This window comes from Cajanus cajan, chromosome 11, assembly GCF_000230855.2.
Source record: "Cajanus cajan strain Asha chromosome 11, NIPB_CcT2T_4, whole genome shotgun sequence".
In the NCBI taxonomy this organism is placed as follows: domain Eukaryota; kingdom Viridiplantae; phylum Streptophyta; class Magnoliopsida; order Fabales; family Fabaceae; genus Cajanus; species Cajanus cajan.
The window spans coordinates 7,557,733-7,581,397 of record NC_138527.1 but is presented as its reverse complement, the minus strand read 5'-3'; the positions used below and the strand labels follow the sequence as shown (position 1 = coordinate 7,581,397).

The following is a 23,665-nucleotide window of genomic DNA, read 5'->3' as shown; positions in this document are numbered from 1 at the left end:
TCAACCTCCAGAAGAGCTCCACTCTATCACCACCCCATGGCCATTTTCCATTTGGGGCATGGATATTCTAGGACCGTTCCCGTCGGGCAAGGGGCAAGCAAAATTCCTCGTGGTGGCAGTAGATCACTTCACCAAGTGGATTGAAGCGGAAGCATTGACCACCATCACGGCCAACAATGTCCAAAAATTCTTCTGGAAGAACATCGTCACCCGCTTCGGAATCCCATATGCCCTGATAACAGTTAATGGCTTACAATTCACCGACCGACGCTTTAATTAATTTCTGACCGAGTTGGGAGTTAAGCATAAAGTGACCTCGGTAGAGCATCCCCAATTCAACGGACAGGATGAAGCAGCAAATAAAGTCATCCTTAGGGAGTTGAAAAGGCGTCTTGGAGAGGCCAAAGGATCATGGCCAGATCACTTACCTGACATCCTATGGGCATACCGCTGCACTCCACAGAGCTCAACCAAGGAAACCCATTTCCGGCTGACGTATGGCACAGATGCAATGATTCCGGTTGAAGTGGGGGAACCTTCGCTAAGACGAACGCAATTCGATGAAGACGCTAATGGACAACCGCTCAACATCGAGCTGGATCTGATCGACGAAGCACGGGACCGAGCCCTCATCAATATGGAGGCATGCAGAACCAGGTTGGCAAGGAAACTTCGCACGAAACTGAAACCAAGGGAATTTCAGGCCGGAGATCTAGTGTGACGAGTCACAGGGGAAGCAAGAAGAGACAAAGCTCAAGGTAAACTGGCCCCCAATTGGGACGACCCTTTCCGAATAATGCATAACTTAAAGAACGGAGCCTACAACTTAGAAGAACTCTCGGGAAAGGTCATCCCAAGAACCTGGAACGCAACACACTTAAAGCATTATTTTAGTTGAACGAACACCATGTAAATGTTTCGGTGCACTCTTTTCCTTCTCTCAGGTTTTATCCTCTTAAAAAAGTAAGGAAAGAGGTTTTTCTGAGAAAAGGTTTTTAACGAGGCACCATATCAATGAAACAAGCTTGTTCTCGGGAATTTTTTATCTACAATATTAAATCCAAAGTCAAATAACTGAATCCCTCCCGAGCGCTCTAGCTCGGCCAAGGTTGATATAAACACTTCCCTCCCGGGTACCATCTCGGCCAAGGATGAAAAACTCAATCCCTCCCGAGTACCATCTCAGCCATGGTTGAATAAACAGTTCCCTCTTGAGCACCCTCGTTCGGCCAAGGTTGAATAAACAATTCCCTCCCGAGCACCCTCGTTCGGCCAAGGTTGAATAAACAATTCCCTCCCGAGTACCATCTCGGCCATGGTTGAATAAACAGTTCCCTCCCGAGCACCCTCGTTCGGCCAAGGTTGAATAAATAATTCCCTCCCGAGTACCATCTCGGCCAAGGTTGAATAAACAGTTCCCTCCCGAGCACCCTCGTTCGGCCAAGGTTGAATAAACAACTCCCTCCCGAGCACTCCCTTTCGGCCTGAGACAAACTTGGAAGAGAATTTCTACAACACAGATCCTAGCCACTTCGATCTTTAATGCTAAATTGGTCACAGTTAAAGTGTACAGGAATAAATTAGACATGAATAGAAGGGAAGAACGAATTCATTAAGACTGAGGTCAAAGCGGCACTATTGGCCGAAAAGTACAAAGTATGGCTCAAACGGCCCAAAATAATCAAAAAGCAAAAAAGACCCCTATACCTATACATCATGGACAAAACAGATGTATAATCAAAAAGCAAAACACCAACACCCTTCAATCTGCATGGGTGGTCTCCTCGGTTTCTTCATCTTCATTCAAGGTTGTCCCCGGATCCTCCACAAGGGCTGATCGGGGAGGTGCACCTTCATCCGGCTCCATGTCATCCAGTGCATTTGCAAAATCCATAAACTCCCCTTGAAAGAAGTCTTTACTCAGCTCGAACGAAAAGTCCGCGGGAAAGGTGCCGAAATGATTGGCTTGCCGAACTGCGTGTCAAAACCCTTCCTCATGCTCTTCACGATCTTGCTTTCACACTCGGCCCGGAAGGTCGCCATGGCAGTATCGGCTTCGGCCTTCACCCGATCCACCTCAGCTTGGAGTTCCTTCACCTCCTCGACCCGCATACGCTCGGCATCTTCTGCCGCCAGAACTCAACCCTCCAACCCCCCATACGCTTCCTTCCATCGAGCCACCTCGGCCTCCAACGACGCCTTTTCACCAGATAAAACCTCTTGCGCCGAACGGGATTGTTGCAGAGCCGACTTAGAGTCCTCTAGGCTCTTCTGGAGGTTGTGCATGTCGCCCATCGGCTCTAAAGCCATCTTCCGAAAGATGGCAGTGGCCCTCACGTGCAATTCGCACGCCATCGCCCATCTAGCCGAAGGAGTAGCCGCATCAAGCATAACATGCCCTTGGGTCGACAACAGGTCAGACGACATCATTCGGTCCGGCCTGATCTCCTCCGATAGGTAGTCCTTAGCAACGATGGCCGAAGGAATGGCCAAATCCGTGGAAGGACCCTCAACCCTCCGTTGCTTGGGCCGAGAGGCTTCCGTACCTGCGGCATCGGTCTTCCTCTTCCTTTTGTCCTTTCTCTTTCTGCTCTTAGGATCGGGAAGGGCGATGACAGGAGGCGTTAGATGAAGAGCATCCGTGGCTTGAGGTTGTTGGTCAATGGCCACACTATGATGATCCTCGGCATAGGTCCCGGCCGGGGCTTTGTTCCTCATTAATTGCCGGTACGACAGTCCCAAACCTTGTTGCGCCATCCAACTTGCAAAAATCAAACAAGTCACACATCAACTTAACAAGCACAATCAATCGGAAGTAACAAAACATACCCTCTAAGTCAAAACGAGGCCGAGGCGATTTGGGCAGCAGCACCAGAAACCGAGAGGGGATGCACTTCGGCAATCCCTTAAGAACGTCTAAAGCCGACAACTCGGCATCGGTCATCATATCCTCCGGAAAGTCATCGTATTTCCGAGGTTGTCGGGTCCAATAAAAAGGAAAAAGGGGTTTCTGCTCGGCATCGTAAAAATAACTCCGAACGGCAACGGGGTCTATGATTACTTTCACAAACCCGGACTTGAAACCCTTAAAGGACGACGTGAAGGGTGTCAACAGCGGTCGGTCGGGATTCCGAATCAAAGACAGCCACTTCACAGTCTTATTAGACGGACGCGTACAGAAAAAATGTAAAAATAAACCTACAGTTGGCTCTATGTAATGGTATTTACATAGCACCCGAAACGCTTGCATATAAGCCCACGCATTCGAGTGCAATTGGGTCGGGGCCACATTCAACACACGAAGGACCCCCATCTGAAATTCATCGAAAGGGAGCGACATCCCTAGCTCTCGGAAAAAACACTCGTACATGTAGAAGAAATCTCCCTGATCCTCCCGCTTCGCCAGAAAAACCAGATCAAGCTCCCCTGGACCTTCGGCCCGGCATCGACGCAACATAATAGGGTAAGGATCCCAACCTTCCCATCAACCCATCGTGCAGAGACCGAGAAGACGTTTCACGGCAGCCCTCTCATGAAAACGAGAGAAATACGCCGCCACCTCACCATCGACCCAATCATACCCAGGGATGTCACACGGAGGGTACTTTTGCCTATAATCCCCAGGACTCATTTCGGTGTCGGGCAATTCTGACCCGGATGAACTCCCTGTCTCCCCACTATGCTCCGGTCCCGACCCACTTGGACCCCCAACTATTTCTACTTCAGTGTTAAATGCTAACATCTCGGCTTCAACATCTTGTGCCGACACCCTACCACTGGCCGAGGGCCCTAACGACAATGTGACACCTTCGGTGGCCATTATCACAAAAATGGAACAAAGATAAGAAAAACACCAACCTTTGGGGTGTATTCGGCTCAGAGAAGAGTGGATACTGGGGAAGTGTAGAGAAGGCGTGAAGAATCGAGCCCCACCCCAACAACTTATACAGACCAGGCACGACAACCCAAAAGCCTCGTAATAAATGCCCCTGAAGGCGAATAGACACAACCCTAGGGCGCGGAACCCAAAGGCGGCCATGGCATGCAACGGTAACTATCAAAACGACACACCTCCCGAAGAACATGTCTCCCCCAAATCAAAACCCTAAAAAAAAAGAAAGAAAAAAAAAAAAAAAAAAAACCCGAACCATTTCAACACACAAAACCCCTACGTCTTTCATCCTTGGGCTTGGGGGGTAGTGTACCAGTAGGCACCCCTTCGGTCAGACAATAAGCCGAAATGGGTGCCCGAACCGACAAAGACACACCAGTTAGCACCCTTTCGGTCAGACAATAGGCCGAAAGGGGTGCCCGAGCCGACAAAGACACCGCCCCTTCGGATCCCGGCCAAAGGGGTACCCCAGGACTCCCTTACCACTAGAAGTGAACACCCAACAAAACCTCTCGGTGTTAAGCTGAGTCGAACACCTTCTCGTCATTGACATAGGCCAAACACCTCCTCGATCTTCGGATCAGCCGAACACCCCAATCAAAGACAAGCCAAATATCCCTTCCTCGGCCTTGATCTTGGCCGAACACCTTCTCGGCATTGACATAGGCCGAACACCCCCTCGATCTTCAAATCAGCCGAAGACCCCAATCAAGGACGAGCCAAATATCCCTTCCTCGGCCTTGACCCGCGCCGAACACCTCCTCGGCCTTGACCTAGGCTGAACACCCTTTCGGCCTTGTGCCTAGCTGAGGACTTCAACAAAGGACAGAATAAAGAACACGTGGCAAGTTAGATGCTTATTATGCATTAATTATTATGACAGATTATGAAGAGATTAAGGCTAACTCAAGTGTTACCCATCTCCCAAGACTGAAGGCCCATCAGGCCCAATTGTGTCACTATAAATACACAGGTGATGTGACATAAATGAGGTACGTTGTTATCCAATATAAAAGCACTTATTGCTCTATACCGAATACTCACTTGATCGTTGGAGTGCCTTTGCAGGTACCCTCCCCACCTCCTGGAGATAGTATTCGGTCGGCACCAAAGACTTAGAAGACCAAGAAGGAAGAACGGCAAGAGAAGTGTTTCTACGCAAGAACAGTTTATTTTTGAAAATTTACCAATTTAATTAATGTTGAGAATAGTCTATTTACTTTGAGAAAATAAATCATTTTTTTAAAATTTCTCCATTGTATATTTGATGACCCAAACCGAATCAGCTTAATCAAAATCAAGTTGGTTTGATTTGGCTTAAGCACAAAAAGTTCTAAAATTCAAATCAATTAAATGTAATTGATTTAAATTTTATTTTCACTCAAACCTTAATCAACTTGACTCTTGAACACCCTTGATGCATATATGCATGAAAGAATATAAGCATTTTTCAAATATATGAAAAATAAATTACGCGTCATTGAGAAAAAATAAATGAAAAACAAAAATTATAAAATTAATAAGTATTTTTTTAAAAAAATAATTTTAAATTTTAATTACCATTTTACTCTTTATAGTTTTTTTTTATAAGTTTTATGTTTTAGTTCTTATAGTTAAAAACATTTCAATTTAGTCTCTATATATAACATTTTTGTTCAATTTTAGTTTTTCTCATCTATTTTTATAGGGATTAAAAGGAAAAAAATTATGCAGCTACAATAGCCAAAAAGAAAAAAATTATATAACTATAAGAACTAAAAGAAAATTTTTATGCAACTATAGAAATTAAAAGAAAAAATAATAACATAAAAAATTGGAACAACTTTAATGATAGAGATTAAAAAGTAAATTTTATACATAAAATTATATGGATCAGAAAGATAATTAAACAAATTTTTAAGAAGTAAACAAGAGTTACTTAAAAAAAAGTTGTTTATTTTTAAAATAAAGAATTTAGACAAATACATCCAAAATGTTTAAAAAAAACCTGTTTTATTAATAAAAATTCTTTAAAATAACTTTAAGAGTTAATCATCTATACACTGTCAGCATAGTTTTTTACACCGACAACTAATCATATCTTTTAAAGTTTTTTATTTTATTTTCATTAAATAAGTAACTGACATGATATTATTAAAAGATATAATTAATTGTCAGTATAAATTTTTTTACATTAACAGTGTATAAGTAATTAACTCTAACTTTAAACAAACGTCCTGGGTCAGTATTATAAGAATAATATGTACTTTAACACAATGTCCCTCTAGTTATACTTTTTTATCGTAAAAAAAAATTAGAAAATATACCATTGTGCAAATTGCAACACTCATGAGCTCAACGTTTCCTCCAGGAGTCATCATGCTTAAGTTACCGTTTATCAACTTTCGCTTTGCAGCAGTGCCTTATGAATCCCACCAAATAACACAAAAGAAAAGAAAAAAATAATCTCTCTCTCGTTAAAATAATGTTTTCAAAACTGAAGAGATTACTCAATTGATGAAAGTAACGGTTCAAAGTTTATAGATTTGGGCATGTGTGAGTGTGATTGATTTAGATTCAATATAAATTATTACTGTGAAATATATGATATTAATACTATATAATATTAATATTATATAATATATATTAAGTTGTAACTATTAAAAATTAGTTTAAAAGAATCATGTTACATGCCCCTTTAAGATAAAAATATTCATGATAAATATTTAAATTAAGATAATAATTTACGTGGACCCTATAATTTATATAAAAATGTTTTATTTTTTAAATTAACAAAAATTAACCTTTTTTTTCAAGACAACTTTAAACTAATTTTGTACACTGTCATTACATAATTTATTTTTATTTTTTTTTATCGATTTTGATTGATTCTTAACAAATTTTTTGTTCTACTAATTCTCTAAGTTAATTATTATATTCATGGCATAGCGTGTTTATAATATAGTTGGAAAGTTAATCAATAATTGAAAAAATTGCTAAACATATAATTAGTGTTGTATTCAATGATCAATTAACTATTACGTGATGGAGACGCATAAACAAGCATAGCCAAAGTTAAGTTTAATTTCAATATGCATCATTATAAAGAAAAAAGAAAGTTTCAACATCTATGCGTATAAAGTTCCTTCACCTTCACACTCTAATTTAGTTATTCTGTAATATGAATAATTGAGATTTTAATTATATATATAATTAAAATTCTTTATATCGATGATGCATAAAAACTAAATTCATATATAATCATTTGATATTTCAATATTTCATTAATTCAAATCAATGTATAAAATAATTTTATGATTATCCATCAAACGAAATAAAGTATCAAATGATTATCCATTCAAATTTGATGTAGAACATGAGTTATTGAACGGAACAAATTTAGGTAGACTTACTCCTAAAATAAACAAATCGTTTATATATATATATATATATATATATATGAATTTAGTTTTTATGCATCATCGATAGAAAGAATTTAATTATGTTAAGCTATTAAAAATCATCACATGTAATTTTTATAAAACAGAAGAACACAAGAACAAGATTTTGTAGAGAGCACTTGAGTTTCTGCGTGCTGGATTCTCCACTGAGGAGAGTTAACATCAAAATGGACGCAAAAATCTATGTTAAAAAGAAAGAGAGATGAGACAAAAGATAAATGTACGTAAAATTTTCATTATAAATTATATAATAATTAAAGATAAATAAGTAATGTAACCAAGAGAGTTAAAAAAATAACCAGTGAAAGCATGACAATAACCAGTGAAAGCGCAAAGCTAGAACGAAGGAAAGAAAGCCAAACCTTAGAAGATACAAATACAAGAAGGATTCACACTTATAAGTTCTAACTTAACCAAAACGACAGAGACACGGTTCGTTTTGGTGGTTATAAGTTATTAGCGAAACCGTTAACGAGCGCCAAAGCGTTGCTGGTGAACTTCTTCACGCGGGTGACGCGATCGCATACGTTGGTCTTCACGGGACCCTCCGGTACGCCCTCGAACCCGTCCGTGCACGTTTCCTCGTCGGTCAGGGCGGCGCTCATCCACGTCAGCACGTTGCTCAGCCCGAACCGGACCGAACCGGATTCGGAGTCCGGTCCGAGCCGCCGCATCTGCTTCAGCGAGCCGCGGATCTCGTCCACCGCGTCCTCCAGGTTCGCGAAGCAGTCGTGGAGGGCGCCGCCGCCTCCGCCGGACTCCGAGTCTGCGGCGGCGGTCTGGTGCGAGAGGTAGGCGGCGGCGCCGTGGGCCTTGGAGAGGGAGACGGCGACGGCCACGCGGGCGAGGTTAGCGTGGCTGCGGTGCACCGCGGCGGCGAAGCGTGAGAGGGAGGAGAAGCAGAGGTCCGGGTATAGCGTGGTGTTGCAGCTTGCGCGGATGAAGTCGATGTCGCCGGAAGCGTCGGGTGCGGCGGTGACGGCGGTGGCGGATGGGGTGAAACGGGAGAACGTGAATGTGTATGTGAATGTGAAGAGTAAGAGAGAGAAGCGGAAAGGGGTTGTTGTCATTGTTGGTTGGTTTTGTTGTGTTTTGGGGGGAACTACTTGAGTTTCCGAAACTGTTTTTTATGTTTTGTAACCTCGTCCTGTTTTTTTGTCTGAACGAGGGGTTTGTTTATGTAGATGTTGGATTTTCAAGTGCTATTTGCTTTCTGCAACTGAACTTTCCAGAATAACCAAACTCCCACTATCTTTTCCTTTACTTTTTTTTTTTTTTTTGGTCATGAATTTTTTAAAGAGTTAATAATCGTAATGTAAAGTTTTTTATACTAGCAACTAATTATATTTTTTTAAATTATTTATTTTATTATTATTTTATTAAATAAGTAATTGATATGATACTGTTAAAAGATATAATTGGTTATGAGTAAAAAAATTTTTTACACTGATATATAAATGATTAATTTTTTTTTTAAATTATGTTTCTAAGTTTAAAATTATTGTAATCAGGTTTATTATTTTTTACAATTTTTATAACTAAATATAAAAGACAATATAATCTTTTTGTTGTGTACACATTATTTTATGATATTTTTATCCTCATAATTGTTATCAAATTATTCATTTTCCTGTTATCAATCGCTAACTATTTTGTAATTTTTTATAATATTTATTTCTTATTTTTTCTTTCAAAAGAAGTGGAAGCAAGTAACTTATTTGTTATTAAAATATAGAAAAATACAGTGTCAATTTTACGTTAATAATAATAATATTATATATATATAATATCTCATTTTTATGAACATCTTTTTTTTTTACAATTTTGTTCTTATACTACCCTATAAACCATTTTTAACGTTTAAGATTTAGGGTTTTCAAATATCACGTGCATCATCTAAATAATTAAAAGATTACTTGTTGCACCTTATTAAAATATCAACCAAAGAGTTTTTTTAGTTTCATTTATCACATGGTTTGTTCAGATGACTATTAAGAACTTTAAGGCATCTGAACCATGGAAGTTAAATTACATACTTAACAAACTTAAAGAATTATCTTATCTAAAAATAAGTTATGTGGGAAAAAGGTAGTATAATCTACTTATGTAATTAGATTGTATTTGGTTTAAATAACAATTTTATTTTTAAGATATAGTTTATTTAATATTAGTATTATTGGACAAAAATAGTATTTTCATGTGAGTGATAAATATTCATAGACTTTTCAAGTATTTTTTTATGAACATTATTCACACATAATCCCAAAGTTGATAATTAAAGACTAATATGTTCTCACGAAGTATAAGTTATGTTCATGAGGAGGAAGATTTTTTGGACAATATTTTTCAAAAAAAAATTTCTCAAAGATTTATAATTTTATTGTTACGGATGTTTTTCAACATCATTTTATTCAAGGATATAAAAGCATCTAAAATAGTTCAAAACATGTTGGGACAATAATAAATTAACTTTATAAAGTTGCTAGAAATGATAAATGAACATTTTATTTTTGTAAGTACCTAGCATGAGACACTAGTGTGTCTGACAATTTTAATGATGGGTAAAATAAATATTTTATGTTGATTTTAGATCCATCATGACATAGAAAGGCTTGACATTTTATGTTGGTTATAAAAATAATCAACATAAAAAGTCTTTTGTTTTTAGTTTAACAATTGTTTTACTGTCGTGCTCTTTCTCTCTCTATTCATATTTCACTGTCGTGCTCTTTTCCTTTTGTTGTTGCATCTCTTCGCATTCTATTGTTATGTTCTTTTCCTCTCTTCACATTATGCTGCCACACTTTTTCCCTCTCATTCTGACACCTCTTCATTTCCATAACACACTATCAACATTTAATCAATAACAACAGAAAAACAAAAAAAAAAAAAAAACTAAAGCAAAAAGAGAAAATAATTTTCCTATGGATATACGAGGAAGACAACGACGAAGAAAAGGTAAAGATGACAAAAACAAAAAATGAATCTAGAGTTAAAAAAACACGAATTACATTTTTTGAAATTTTAAAACACTTTATGTCAGGTGTTGTTTCATCCATTATAGAATTTTTTTTCTATATAAGGTGTCATTACACCCATCATAAAGAGATTGGAGTTAACTACAAAATTGACTCTCGCAACACATTTTATGACGTGTTGACTCATTCGACATAGAAATAACTTTTTGTGACAAGTGAAACAACATCCAACTTAAAAGGTTTTGTCATATTTAAATTCGCCATCACATCACTTTTTATGTCGTGTGGAGTACATCTAACATAAAATGTGTATCATTAAAAGCTCTTTTTGCATTAGTGAGAGACCATGCAAAGAAGAAGAGAAGATAAACTTTTTCTCAAAACTCTCGAAGCAACAAGCTTTAGGAGATTAATAACGACTCCACCACTCTACATAACAACTAGAAACATAAAAAAATAATAAAATAAAAAAAACATAATTTTGAAAGGGAAAAAAATCAAAACATAAGGCAGGTCTTTGTAAAACAATCTCCAAAAAAGTTCTCATTTTTTTATTTTCATTGGTGAGTATAGTCGAATCATTTATTTCCTTTTGATCATTTGATGCACTAGAGTTAGCCTTATTTGACATATTCGTGCTGATAGGAAAAAAGTTGTAGTTAGTAGATAAAAACTCAAATATCTTTGATCTTCATTCCAAATATAACTATACCCCAAGTAAGGCAAAAAAACACTGTGAGAATGACAAACCCCCCTCCACCATCGCCCCTGTGTAACCCACAACCGAGAGTTCAACCAACACAGCTACTCCCTCAACTGGGTCCCATCCTTCATCACCCTCCAACCTTTCTACCTACACCTCCTGAAGGAAAAAGTTAGGAGGAGTGGTAGATGACTTCTCCTTAGCTTCTCCTTTGCTCGGATCTTCTTCAAGGAGATGGAAACCACAAAGATGAACACTAGATGGAGGAAGAATCTCGGATATAGAAGAGGCTTAAGCCTTGGATGGAAGCATCCAAGCTTAAGGTGCAAGGGAAAGCTCACTTCAAAGAGGAGGAAATCCTAGTAGGGTTCCTAAGGTGAAGCTTTCTCTCATGGTGACTCTTGAACGAAATTTGGCTGAATAAGCTCTCAAATTTCATTATTCTCAAAAGTGAATACAAAGAGTAGAAGAAACACTTAAGTAGCATCCGGTTTTGCAAACATTTGGGCGCCTAAGTCAAAGCTCACAAGTGGCGCCCAAAATTTGAATTCAAATTTGAAATTTGAATTCAAATTTTGGCTCCCATGTGCTACTCCGAAATTTGAGGTACCTAATGTTCATCTAGGTCTGATTTGAGAGTCATTTAGGGTTAATTTGAGGGTCACATGTTCAGCCACCAATTGGTGCAAAACATGTGACTCAAATGTAACTTAAATGGCTTCCAAATTAAACCTAATTTAACCTAGTTAGCCTACTTTAGTATTTCTTGTATTTTCCTAATCTAATGACCTAAATACAATGGTCAAACAAATACAATGGAAAGGAAAAATTACAAGAATGAAAATGAACCCAATATTGGGTACCAAAAGCCCAAAGGCCCATGAAGCCCAAAACTAGGCCCAACAAGCCTAACTATTCCGACTAGACCCTGGTAGTATATCCTTTTAGTGAGAGTGCACATAGGGTGTGACTCGACATATACTCTTAGACTACTCTAGTGTATTGTTAGCGACAATGCACAATTTTTATGTTTCTACTGAGGCCACATGCATGATAATATGTAGTCCATGTCCATTGCATATGCATTATAATTTTATCTGTTGTTGTTTATTATGTTATGAATGAACTATGTATGACATATACTATTGTATGTGTTGTTTGTGTTTGGCTAGCCGATTTGCATTCCTACACCGTGAGATGTTTCTCACTCCCTTTTGTGTTGTCTTCTTGTGATTTTTACAGGTAATAACTAGCAAGGTGCTAAGGATGCCGATGATGAGGCTTTATCCTCAACGTTGACTTCTGCTCTAATAGGACATGTAACACCAGAGAATTAGTTAGGATTAGTTAGAATTTGATTCTTGTCATTTACTTTTAGTTGTTTAATTTCTATTTCCGTTGTAATTTGTTATTTCTATTAAGTTTAGTTTATATTAAAATGTGATTCTTTCTACTTGTATGTATTTTGAGTTTATTTTTTTTATATATTGAGATATTTCAGTTTTATATTATAATATGTGTTATGTCATGTGAGGTAGAGGGTGTCACAACCATAATTAAAGAAGCTATAATGCATTAGCTAGAGTTTGAGGGGTTTCGTTTCTTGATAAAATTTCTTATGCTCCATTTAGTCTTGAATATAATGAAACAATAAGTAATTAACTTAATTTTGACAATTTTTCCCCAAATGTAAAACTTGAGCTAATTTATAATTATACTTGGTGATTTGAAGAGAAAGAGTGCAAAAAATTATATCCAAAAAGAAATGTGTTCACCCACTTTTATAAATGTAAAATCTTCTCCATAGTGAGAAACAATGAAAGAAGTATAGGTTTTCTTATCCCAATTAATTTCAATCTCCTTCAGTGAAATCTCATCCTTGAAAACCTGTTGGATACCCATCCCAATAGGTTTTATTCCGTAATAGCAACTACATCAAACAAGGTTGGTCCTACAAATCTACATGAAATATTGAAAGCAAAAGTTTCCCTATTCCATAAAGAAATAACAACTAATAACATATGGGGATCAAAAACTCATATCTTGAATTTGCTTAATTGGATAAAATCATAAATAGAAATCTCTCTTTAGAGGTCACTTTTAGTTTTCTCCACTCCCTCTAACCATTTAATTAAAATGCTTATCTTTGTTGGGGGCAAAAGCTCCAAAATATTTTGGAGCATCTTTAAACAAATCTATATATACTTTTTTAAGCATCTATTTAGGGATACTTGGAAGAAGACTCAGGCAAAAACATATCTATATGTTTCTTTTTCAAATTTCTATAATATAAGGACCCAAGAAAACATGTGGAATCTCATTTTCAAGAGAGAATGCTATTAATATCTATCAATAGAAAAATTTTGAAATTTCTCTTCTAAACCTAGTATGGGCACAAATTTTGTTACATCAATCATAGTAAGCTTTCCTTTTTCTACCAACAAAGGAACTTGCTTAGTAGTTTGAATCTAAGCATGGTCTTGAATGGAAATAGTTGCTAAAACAAAGACAAAAATGAAAGTTGAAGCTAAAGTGAAGGATGTCATTTTTTACTTAGAGAAAAAAAATCAGAAAGGATTCTTACCTAAGAAGAAAAGAAGGAGGTGAGAGTGTTTTAATCATAATGACTAACACGTTCAATTTATACGAGGAAAAGGTGGACTTTTATGAGTTGGGCTTAATTAATAAAATAATATGTTTACGAAGATCAAGTAATTCATCATTTGATTTCATAACAAATCTTAGTGATATCTTATTAATCGTTACCACATTTGCTATTGATAAGCATAAATGTCGTTTTAATGATATGATGATTATCAAAGACATTTAATGCAGGGTTTTCTCTTGGAAGTATATGAAAGAAGCTAGGGTTTGGTCGAAAAACACAAAGATAACAACAATTGAATTTTAACTCATTTTGAAAAATACTTGCTCTCGAAATCTTGAGACAAATATATTTTAGGGACTATCTGTTATGGTTGATTTTACAAAATATTCAAAAATCATACATATCGAAAAATAAAAATCAAATTGATTGTCGAAAAATAAGAAAAGAGAATGTGTAGGAGACAAATATAATTTGAAGTGACAATTTATCTCTTGAAAGATATATTTTTGATTAAATAAAAATAATAAAGTAGTTAATGTCAATTATTTGGAGTTTACAAAATGCTTGTACACATGTGTGGTCCGCATTAACTAGCCATTGTAAATAATTTTCTATAAAATGCTTGTACACATGTGTGGTTAGAAAACACTTTTACACAATGTTTCCGTATATACCAATCCACCTAATCCTTTCAATGGCTTATAGTTTTGAGTATGTTGTGTATGTTTTTTTGTACCACTTTTTTTTTTCTTTAATAAAGTCTAGTTAGTTCTTTTCTTTTATTTTCTTTAGTTCCATATGTTTCTTGTGTAGAGAATTCATATGCTCATCTGATTGAATTATTCTTTTAACATTTAATTGCCGTAGAAAATTAATGTTATTGATGAGACTTGCATAACAATGATAGAATTATATATAAAGAAACAATTCATTATGAAAACTTCATTACTAAATCGAACAAAAAGAATCTATTTAAAACACTAATCAACTCGTATATATAAAACTTGAATGATTATTTTGTACTAAAATATTTTTAAAGGGCTTTTTTTAATGACGGGGTTTTTAGAAGTTTTTTTAACTTATAAATATCTAATTTAGTTTTTATTTATTATAATTATTTATGAATTAAATTTTAATATTTAAAAAATAAATTATCAATAAATAAAAATAATATTATATTATAATATAAATTATTTATCATAAATTTAAAATATAATTCATATATGTAAAATATATATGTATTTAAATTTTATATAATTTATATATTCAAACTTAATAAATTATATATATAATATTTTAAATTTTCACATGTTAAAAGTACAAATATAAGTGAGAGTATAAATAATACTTTTTATATACGCAAATATCAAAACGAAAATTATAATCCTATGCACCGCAATATCTAAAGAAAAGAATTAAAATGTGTGACTGTGGATTAAATTATGTTCAATTATCATTGAACACGAACGATTCAAATGAATTTAGCAGATAAATATTACACAATATTTAATTTTTAATTAATTTAATGAACAAAATTTCAGTGTATTTTTTTTATAGAAAATTTCATAATATTTTTTAATTAAATTAAAATGAAAATGAAAATTTCATTAAAATAACTCATAGAACAAAGAAACAAATAAATTATTTTGTAGCAAAATATAAATGAAAAAAAATTGTGGTCCCTCACTCACTTTGTTGGCATGCTGAATGCCCACTTAAATTTTGCGGCTTGTGCGTGAAAATGAAAAATAAGGTAATTTCCCACTCACTCACTCGATAACGATATTAACGATAGGCTACCCAATCATAATACGTTTCCCCTACAAAATTTATTTATTTATTTATTTATTTATTTTTTAAACTATGTTATTAGGGTGAAACATTCATCAATAACTAATTTTTTTTTAAAAAAATTAATTGATATTTTTTATTGTGGTTTCTCTTTTTAATTATATTTACATAATTTTACCGATTTTTTTTAAAGAAATTGAATCTAATTTCATTGGAATCAATGACTTATTGATAAAAGCATAATCGTTCAATATAAATTTATTAATTTTTAATTTATTTTTTATCTGCTCAAATTAATTATAAATTAAATTTCCATTTATTGTAATCAAATTAAAAAATAATATTAAAAAATCAATTTTCAGTTGCTATAATTTTTTGAAAATAATGAATAAATATTCAAAAATTTAATAAATATGTATGGTGAATACTAGTAAATTCATCTATTATAACTATAAGTTTCCGCTCTTAATTAGAGTAATTTTGATAACATTTGCAAATTGTTATATATCTATTTATATAATATTTTATCTTATAATTTCTATTCTTAATTATTATTTTACTTTGTGTCCCAGATAAAATACACATTAAACTCTTTTACCATTGTTTGAAAGAAATTAAAAATATATTTAAAATATAAAAATTTAACTAAATTACATTTTTGATGTCCCAAAATTTTTAATTCACAATTTTCAATAAACACAATTTCCATTACTTTAAAAATATTTAATAATAAATTTTCTAAAATATATTGTAAATTATTTTTATGGGTTAATCGTGTTTTAAATTTCTATAAATAGGATAATATATTTATTTTTAATCCCTCAAAAAATAATTATCTTCTTTTAGTTTTTCATTTATAGAAATATATAGTCCATATTTTCATAAATATTTTTTAGTTTTTGCAACAGACTCTTTAACACATTAATTCTAAATCATTTTTAGTTATTAGCTAAATTTTTATTAAAAATAGAAAATCATGAAATATATTAGTTAAATAAATAAAATGAGAGATTAATAAACTTGTAAGATTTCTAATAAATTTCAATTAATAAGTGAGACTGTATTAAAAAGATATATTAAAAAAATGTATTCTTAACATTTTTCCTTTTGACAGCAGATTGAAAGTAAACATTTTTTTAATGAAAAATAGAGACCATGCTTTTAAAAAACAAATAGAGACCACAATAAACAATTTATTTTTGAAGAATAAAAATGAACTTTATCATATTTGCTTGGACAGAAACATATTTAATTGAACTTTGTTATGTAAATTTATTAATTTAACATTATTAAAAAAACAAAATTATGCAAGTTTTGACTTCATATTTAATAAGTTTTATTGTTTCATATTTTGGTATTAATTTAAATTAATAGATAATAATAAAGAATATATTAAAAAGTTGTTGGAAAGTATTATTAAAGATCTCACATTGATCAAAACAAAGGTGATAATATTATATATAAATAAAAAAAATTTATTTTATAAGTTGATTTTGTAAGATTGAATTAAACTCGTCAAATATTTTTTTAAGATAGTATTAGAGTATATTAGAACTTATTCTAGCGAGTATTGTTAAACTTATCAAGCCACTTGTTATCACTCGAGATGTCTAATATTTAGCGTGAGAGGTTGTGTTAGAGATCCCAATTTGATTAGAAATAAAGTCATAATAGTGTATATAAATGAGAAGTAAATTCTTATCTTATAAATCAATTTTATAAGGTTTAGTTAAACTCTTAAATCAATTTTCTTAAAAAGTATATTAAGGTTTAATTGATATATATATATATATATATATATATATATATATATATATATATATATATATATAGGGAGGGTTATAATTACACCAGTGTAACTTTTACCAAGTGTTACACCACTCAATAACTTTATATTAAATGTGAATTTTGTAAATCCAACCGTTAAATTCAAAGTTTATATCACTTTATAGGTGTATATCAAATTGTGAAAATTTAACCACAATTTGAAGGTGATCAAAATATTCATATTTTAGTATATTTTGAAATAAATATATTACGTCAATTTTGTTTTATAAAAATGAAGTATCAAATCATCTTGGATTAATATAAAATTTTGTACATGTGATCTAAGAGATATAAACTTTTAATTTAACGGTTAAATTTAAAAAATTCACATTTAATATAAAGTTATTGAGCAGTGTAATATTTAGTAAAAGTTACACCAATGTAATTATAACCCCCTTCATATATGTACTAGTGGGCCCATTCGGCCACCTGGTTCGGCCGTTCGGCCACCCGCTGGCCGATACACAATCGGCACCTGAATGGCCGAACCAGGTGGTCGATTGTCGTTCGGCCGCTAAATGATCCATAGGCTCAGATTCCTATTAATAAGAGCCAAGGATTAACCCATAATCAAGGATTAAGAGCTAATCACACTAGTAAGCCAATTAGAGGCGTATTACCTAATCTGGTAATCCTGTTGCAGGGCCCATGGGAATTCGGGCCCATAAATGTCAGTATAAATAGCGCATGTCACGAGGTAACGTTATTGTTCATTAATTACTATCGATATCTGTGCTTTGTCCTGACTTGAGCGTCAGAGTGCCTTTTGCAGGTACCTCCCCCTCACCGGAATATTCGATCGGAGCACTCGTTCGGCCCTTAGAATACAAGAAGATTACTAGTGTGCCCTTTAGACAGGTACAATATATATATATATATATATATATATATATATATATATATATATATATATATATATATATATATATATATTAAAACATAATTTACCTACAAAATATATGAAAGTGAACTAGATAAGTTGAACTCAAACACCAACATGGCGTAAAAGCAAGAAAGACTTTAGAGGAGTCACTTTTTTCTCAAGGCAGTTTGAGCTGTTAAGTTTGAAGTTTGTGTGCATAATGATGATCATAGGACTAATTTTCACACTGTGCACAGTGATCCAAACGTGCTACTACTTCTTTATGCCTCCACTACCGCTACTACTCTTTTTCTTTTACCAAAATTCTAACACTAACCAACATGTTAATAATTTGACTTGTACTGTTTTTCTTATGCGTGCTACACCTTAATGTGTATTTATTATCCACTTTTTATTTAACAAACGTTATTTTGTATCCTAATTACTAGTAATTACAAAGGTATATTTATTAAATTTTGTCAAAAAATAAATTTATATTAAGTGGGTAACTAATGAAACTTTACTTACAGACTTGAAATCCCTGACACTGTAATTGGGACTTTTAATGCTAACATGTGAAAAATTAAATCATTAAAACAAGCTTTAGCTTCTTCTTAATCAATGAAATTCTTTGTCTTATAGAAAGCATTAAAATAAATTTATAATCTTGTAACTATAAAGTTTTATGGATGTAATGTAAGTGTATTTGTAAACATTTTGTATTTGAAGTACATCTCTATAGTGGATTCTAGTTATTTAAATGGTACATGAATGAGTTGAACCCTTTAGTAGCAATGAGAATTAGGATGAAGTTGGTGTTGACTTTTGGGAGGTCGAATGAGAATGATGAAGTTGATGTGAAGTAAAAGAACACTGACATGACCCTATAACTATAAATGAATCCATTTGTCTACAAAATATTTATTGCTTCTTTATTATATTACGGGCTCATTGGCGCAATTCACTCTCATTTTGTCTCTAGATCCAAGAAAATGTATGAATAAGGTTAAGTAACAAACGGCGCTTTTTATAATTTTACTAATAATAAGTATCTTATGAATTTTATGAGAATTTTTATCTTAAATAAATTTAAAAGTATTTTAAATTATAAGAAAATATACGTAATCAATTTAAATAAATAAACATTTATGCAGTCGAAATTCATGAAAAGGGTAAACTTTTAACAATCAAAATTCATTTCAAAATGTAAGTGATGGGATTTGGAGTGAAAAGCAAACATTTTAATATAAAATGAATTGGGTTACTTTGAAAGTTGAGAGAGAATAAAATTTTAATGGAAAACCTAAATTAAAACCTTATTCAGTTTCAAATTTTGAAACAAAAAAGAGTAAATTGCTCTAATCTTCCTTCAGTTTACCAAGTGGATTTAAATCAATTTGTTAATATATGTGTAAATTGTTATAATTCTTTGTTACTAAATTTGATTTCTACTGATTAAAAAAATTTCTTTCAATTTTGCATTTGTACAAAAAGTTTCTTCTGTTTCTTTTATTTCCTACTTATATATGATTATATTATATACTTATTTTATTGTTTGGTTGATGGATTTATTTGTAGTTGTACTCTTGTAGTGTGAAACTGATTTATTATTGTTGATGACATGTTGAACATTTCAATCATTTGATTCATTATTAGTTTTATAACATTATCATCTCTCTTTTTTAATTATATTTGATAATAAAATGTGAAAAAATTTAAGACAAGTAAAATGAAATTATTTTATAATTTTTTAATAAGTAAGCATGTCACTTCAATCTAACCATCAACTCACTATAGGTTAAGTTGAAATTTTCGACCAATAAAAAAAAATCTAATTCAACTTACCTATTTTTTCATGGAATTGAAAAATTGATCTGTTTAATACCCTGACATACATTAAAAATATTTATTTTGTATTAAAAAAAATATCTATATCAAAATTATTTTTTCTCATGATACGAACCCGTCCCATTTGTTGAATATTATACAAACTCTTTCTATTTTATTAATACATTTCAATTAAATCCCTCCGAATTAGTATAACTTTAAAATTATAAATTCTCAAATGACAATAGCATTAAAGAAGCATAAGAGAATAATAATAAAATAAATTATCGTTCCATATTCAAATAAAAAGGACCACTTTAAAATTTTGGTAATAAAAAATTACTAAACAGTTAATCATATGAACTATTAGTAAGATGGAATAAAACTAATTTTTAAGTCAAATTTTAAGAACGAATTAATAAAAAATTTGTATGGTTAAATTTCTTATTGATTATTTTGTTACAATAACTTTGTAATAATCCTTGTCTTTGATAATTTTGTATTAAAAATATTTTTATTATTCATTTTATTCTATAATTTTAATTTCATTTTAACATTTCATCATTTAAATATTAATAATTTTAAATTTTTACAATTATAGAGATATTTAATTACAATGTATATAAAATAGAAGAGAGCTTGTTTAATTTTTAGAAAGTTCGAAAATGTGTAATCAGTCAAAAATTGCAATGTGTTGCTTTTATTAATTTTATTTTCTTAAAAAAATGTTTTTAAGTCAATCATATTAATAAAAGAGGAAGGTTTTGTGTAAGCTTTATAAATAGTAGGTACAAGATTCAAAATTTTATTTTACTGGTTTTTATTATAAATAGAGAATTAAGGGGGGTGTATTGGTTTAGGATTTCGTAGGATTTTAAAAGACTTTTTTTGAGTAAAAAAGTCCATTGGTATTCAATCAGGATTTTATGTCACTTAAAAACAATCCAGTGGTATTCAATCTGGATTTTCAAGATTTTTTAAAGAGTCCATTAAAATCCACTGGTATTCATTTGAGATTTTTTACAACTTAAAAACAATCCATTGGTATTCAAAAATATAAAGATTTTAAAGGATTGTTGTATGAGAGGGATTTTGAAGGACTTTCTAGTGTTATCTATAAATACCAGATTCAGAAAACAATCCCATCCAAACCCATCGGATTTTGAAGGATTGTTTGAAGTGACTTTTCAAGTGTTTCAAGAATTTTCAAGTGAATTTTTCATATTTTTTTTTCTATGCTCCTGTCTTCTCCATTTTTTTCTCTACTAATAATACTACACTATTATTCATTGCTCATATATAATATTGTAGTACTGTTCTCATCTCATTCCCCTATTTTGTGAAACTCTGATATGTAAATGATAGTGTCATTGACTTGTTATATTTTTCTGTTAGTTCTCTTTAATTGACTTGCTTTATTTTATTCTATGTAGTTGAATTTGTTCCTTTATATAACACAAAAAAACGATTGAAATTTTAACTTTCAAGTGATAATTTTTTTTATAACACACGTCAAGAAAAGAAAAAGGTGAAAGATGAAATTGATATCATAATCTCTACAATATACAATATATATATATATATATATATATATATATATATATATATAAGATGAATTTGTTAGGGTTTCTGTGAGTAGAATGAGATGAAAATGGATCTTAATTGGGAGAAGAACCCTCTCAGCATAAAAATTGCGATCTCTCTCCTTCCTTTAATTTGTTACTCTTATCCTTCCTCATTTTATGACTCAACAATTATTTTATTTTTTTACTATGAATTTTTATTTTTATTTTTATATTGTAAAATTAGGATTTTTTTTATATTTTAAAAAAAGAAAATTAACATAAGACATTGTAGTATATAATTTTTTAGGGTTTAGGATTTATGCCTTCATTAGCTTATTTTTTTTTAAAAAAGGAAATATTGTTAAAATATTTGTTAGAATAATTTACATTTATAAATATCGTTAAAAATTATCATATAATATATAACTAAAATTATATATATATATATATATATATATATATATATATATATATATTCTCTATATCTAAATACTTTTGTTTATATAAAAAAAATTATATATCTAAATATTTTCCCAGTATCAAATATACTGATTTTTTTTATATAAAAAATTATCTTATGTTTCTATATTTCTGTTTTTGCATGTTTTTTTTTTATAATGGCTGAGGTATTTGATCCATTGGGATAGCCAAGATATATTTGATCTTGTATGATTGGTGTGCTTCTAAAAATAATAATATAATTTTATTGATTTTATCTCTTATCCATAATTATTTATATAACTAGTTTTCAACATATATTGTTTTAGTAATTCAAATGGGAGATTTACAAGGAAATAATAAAGGAAAAGGAAAAGAGAAAAAAATATGAAGCTTGGAATAAGGAGGATTCCGATGAATTGTTACAATTGATAGTAGATGCTATAAAAAGAGGATAGGATATTATGGACAATTAATATTATTATTATTATTATTTATCTAGACATTATTGTTTTTTTTATTATTTTTGTCTTTGACTCTTTTTAAATTTGAATGTATGAATTTTTTTTTTAAATATTATCAAATGTCAAAACTCCACAAAAATTCTACAAAATCCACAAAATCTCACAGAATCCATTAAAATCCTGATTTAAAAGTCTTGCAGAATCCATTAAAATCCTGATTTTAAGTCTTATAGAATCCTGCAAAATCTTAAAAGTCATGAAAATCCTGCAAAGTCTTTTAAAATCCGCAGGATTTTTTTTTAACTAAAAAAGTCCTTTAAAATCCTAATCCAATACACCCCCCTAAGTTTATAATTTTGAAATTTAGAAGTCGGACTTTAGAATTTTATTATGAAGAAAGATCTTAGAATTTTAACTAAGGGAAAACTTAAATCGTTTTTCTTTTTTGATTTTTATTTATAACAACTTTCCAATTTTAAAATGGAATTTCCCTGATTATTAATAAATTTTAGATTTAATAAAAATACTACCAGTTTTTCTCAAATTTATTCTCATTACTCTAGTGTATTTTACATATTTAAATATTATTTGCAAAGGTTTACAACACTTTTAACGAATTATTTCATTGGGCTGAATTTTTGTAATAGTTCCTAATGGGTGGTTACTTACACATGCTACCACCCAAGTTTACCCAAGGTCCTTTTCCTATGTGCATTATTTGGACTTGGGCTTGAACACACGGTTTTGGGCCAACAATTTCTGCAGCCTGTGTTTAATTGGAAGTTACTATTCACACCCATTTTACTATTTAAGTATCTTCATCATTCTAGTACATTTTATACGACAACTACAAGTCCATGATAAAATGATTTTGATAATGTTTCACAAGTAATACAATATAAAAAGTATATCATTACTATTAGTCCTTGCTAAGATCCATTCATTTATTTTAGTTACAAATGTGAAAGCTTCTAGATGAACAATGTAAGATCCACTACAAGCTAAATATGCAGGCTAAAACACTGCAAATTAAGTGGTTAATAAACAACAAACACCACAAAATCAAACTGATCGAAATCACAATTTTACAGATAATTCTATAGAGATAATGAAGAATTTATCTGATGTTTATAAAACATATAACATTGGTTTTAGAGGAAGCAAGGATCTAAAAGCTTGAATCCATGAAGTCAGTTAATTAATGATATAAAGTAAGTAAAATAAATGGCCATGAAACAGGGTTAACTTAGCTAAATAGGGGTTAACTTAC

General features: G+C 31.7%; 1 protein-coding gene across 1 annotated transcript; it reads right to left on the bottom strand.

Annotated features, from left to right (window-relative positions):
• Positions 1-7,553: 7,553 nt before the first annotated feature.
• Positions 7,554-8,534, bottom strand: LOC109802970 (pectinesterase inhibitor 7). The gene has a single exon (XM_020364408.3). It carries the CDS (start codon positions 8,400-8,402, stop codon positions 7,779-7,781), a length of 624 nt encoding a protein of 207 aa, XP_020219997.1. The 5' UTR covers positions 8,403-8,534; the 3' UTR covers positions 7,554-7,778.
• Between the last annotated feature and the right edge of the window lie 15,131 nt (positions 8,535-23,665).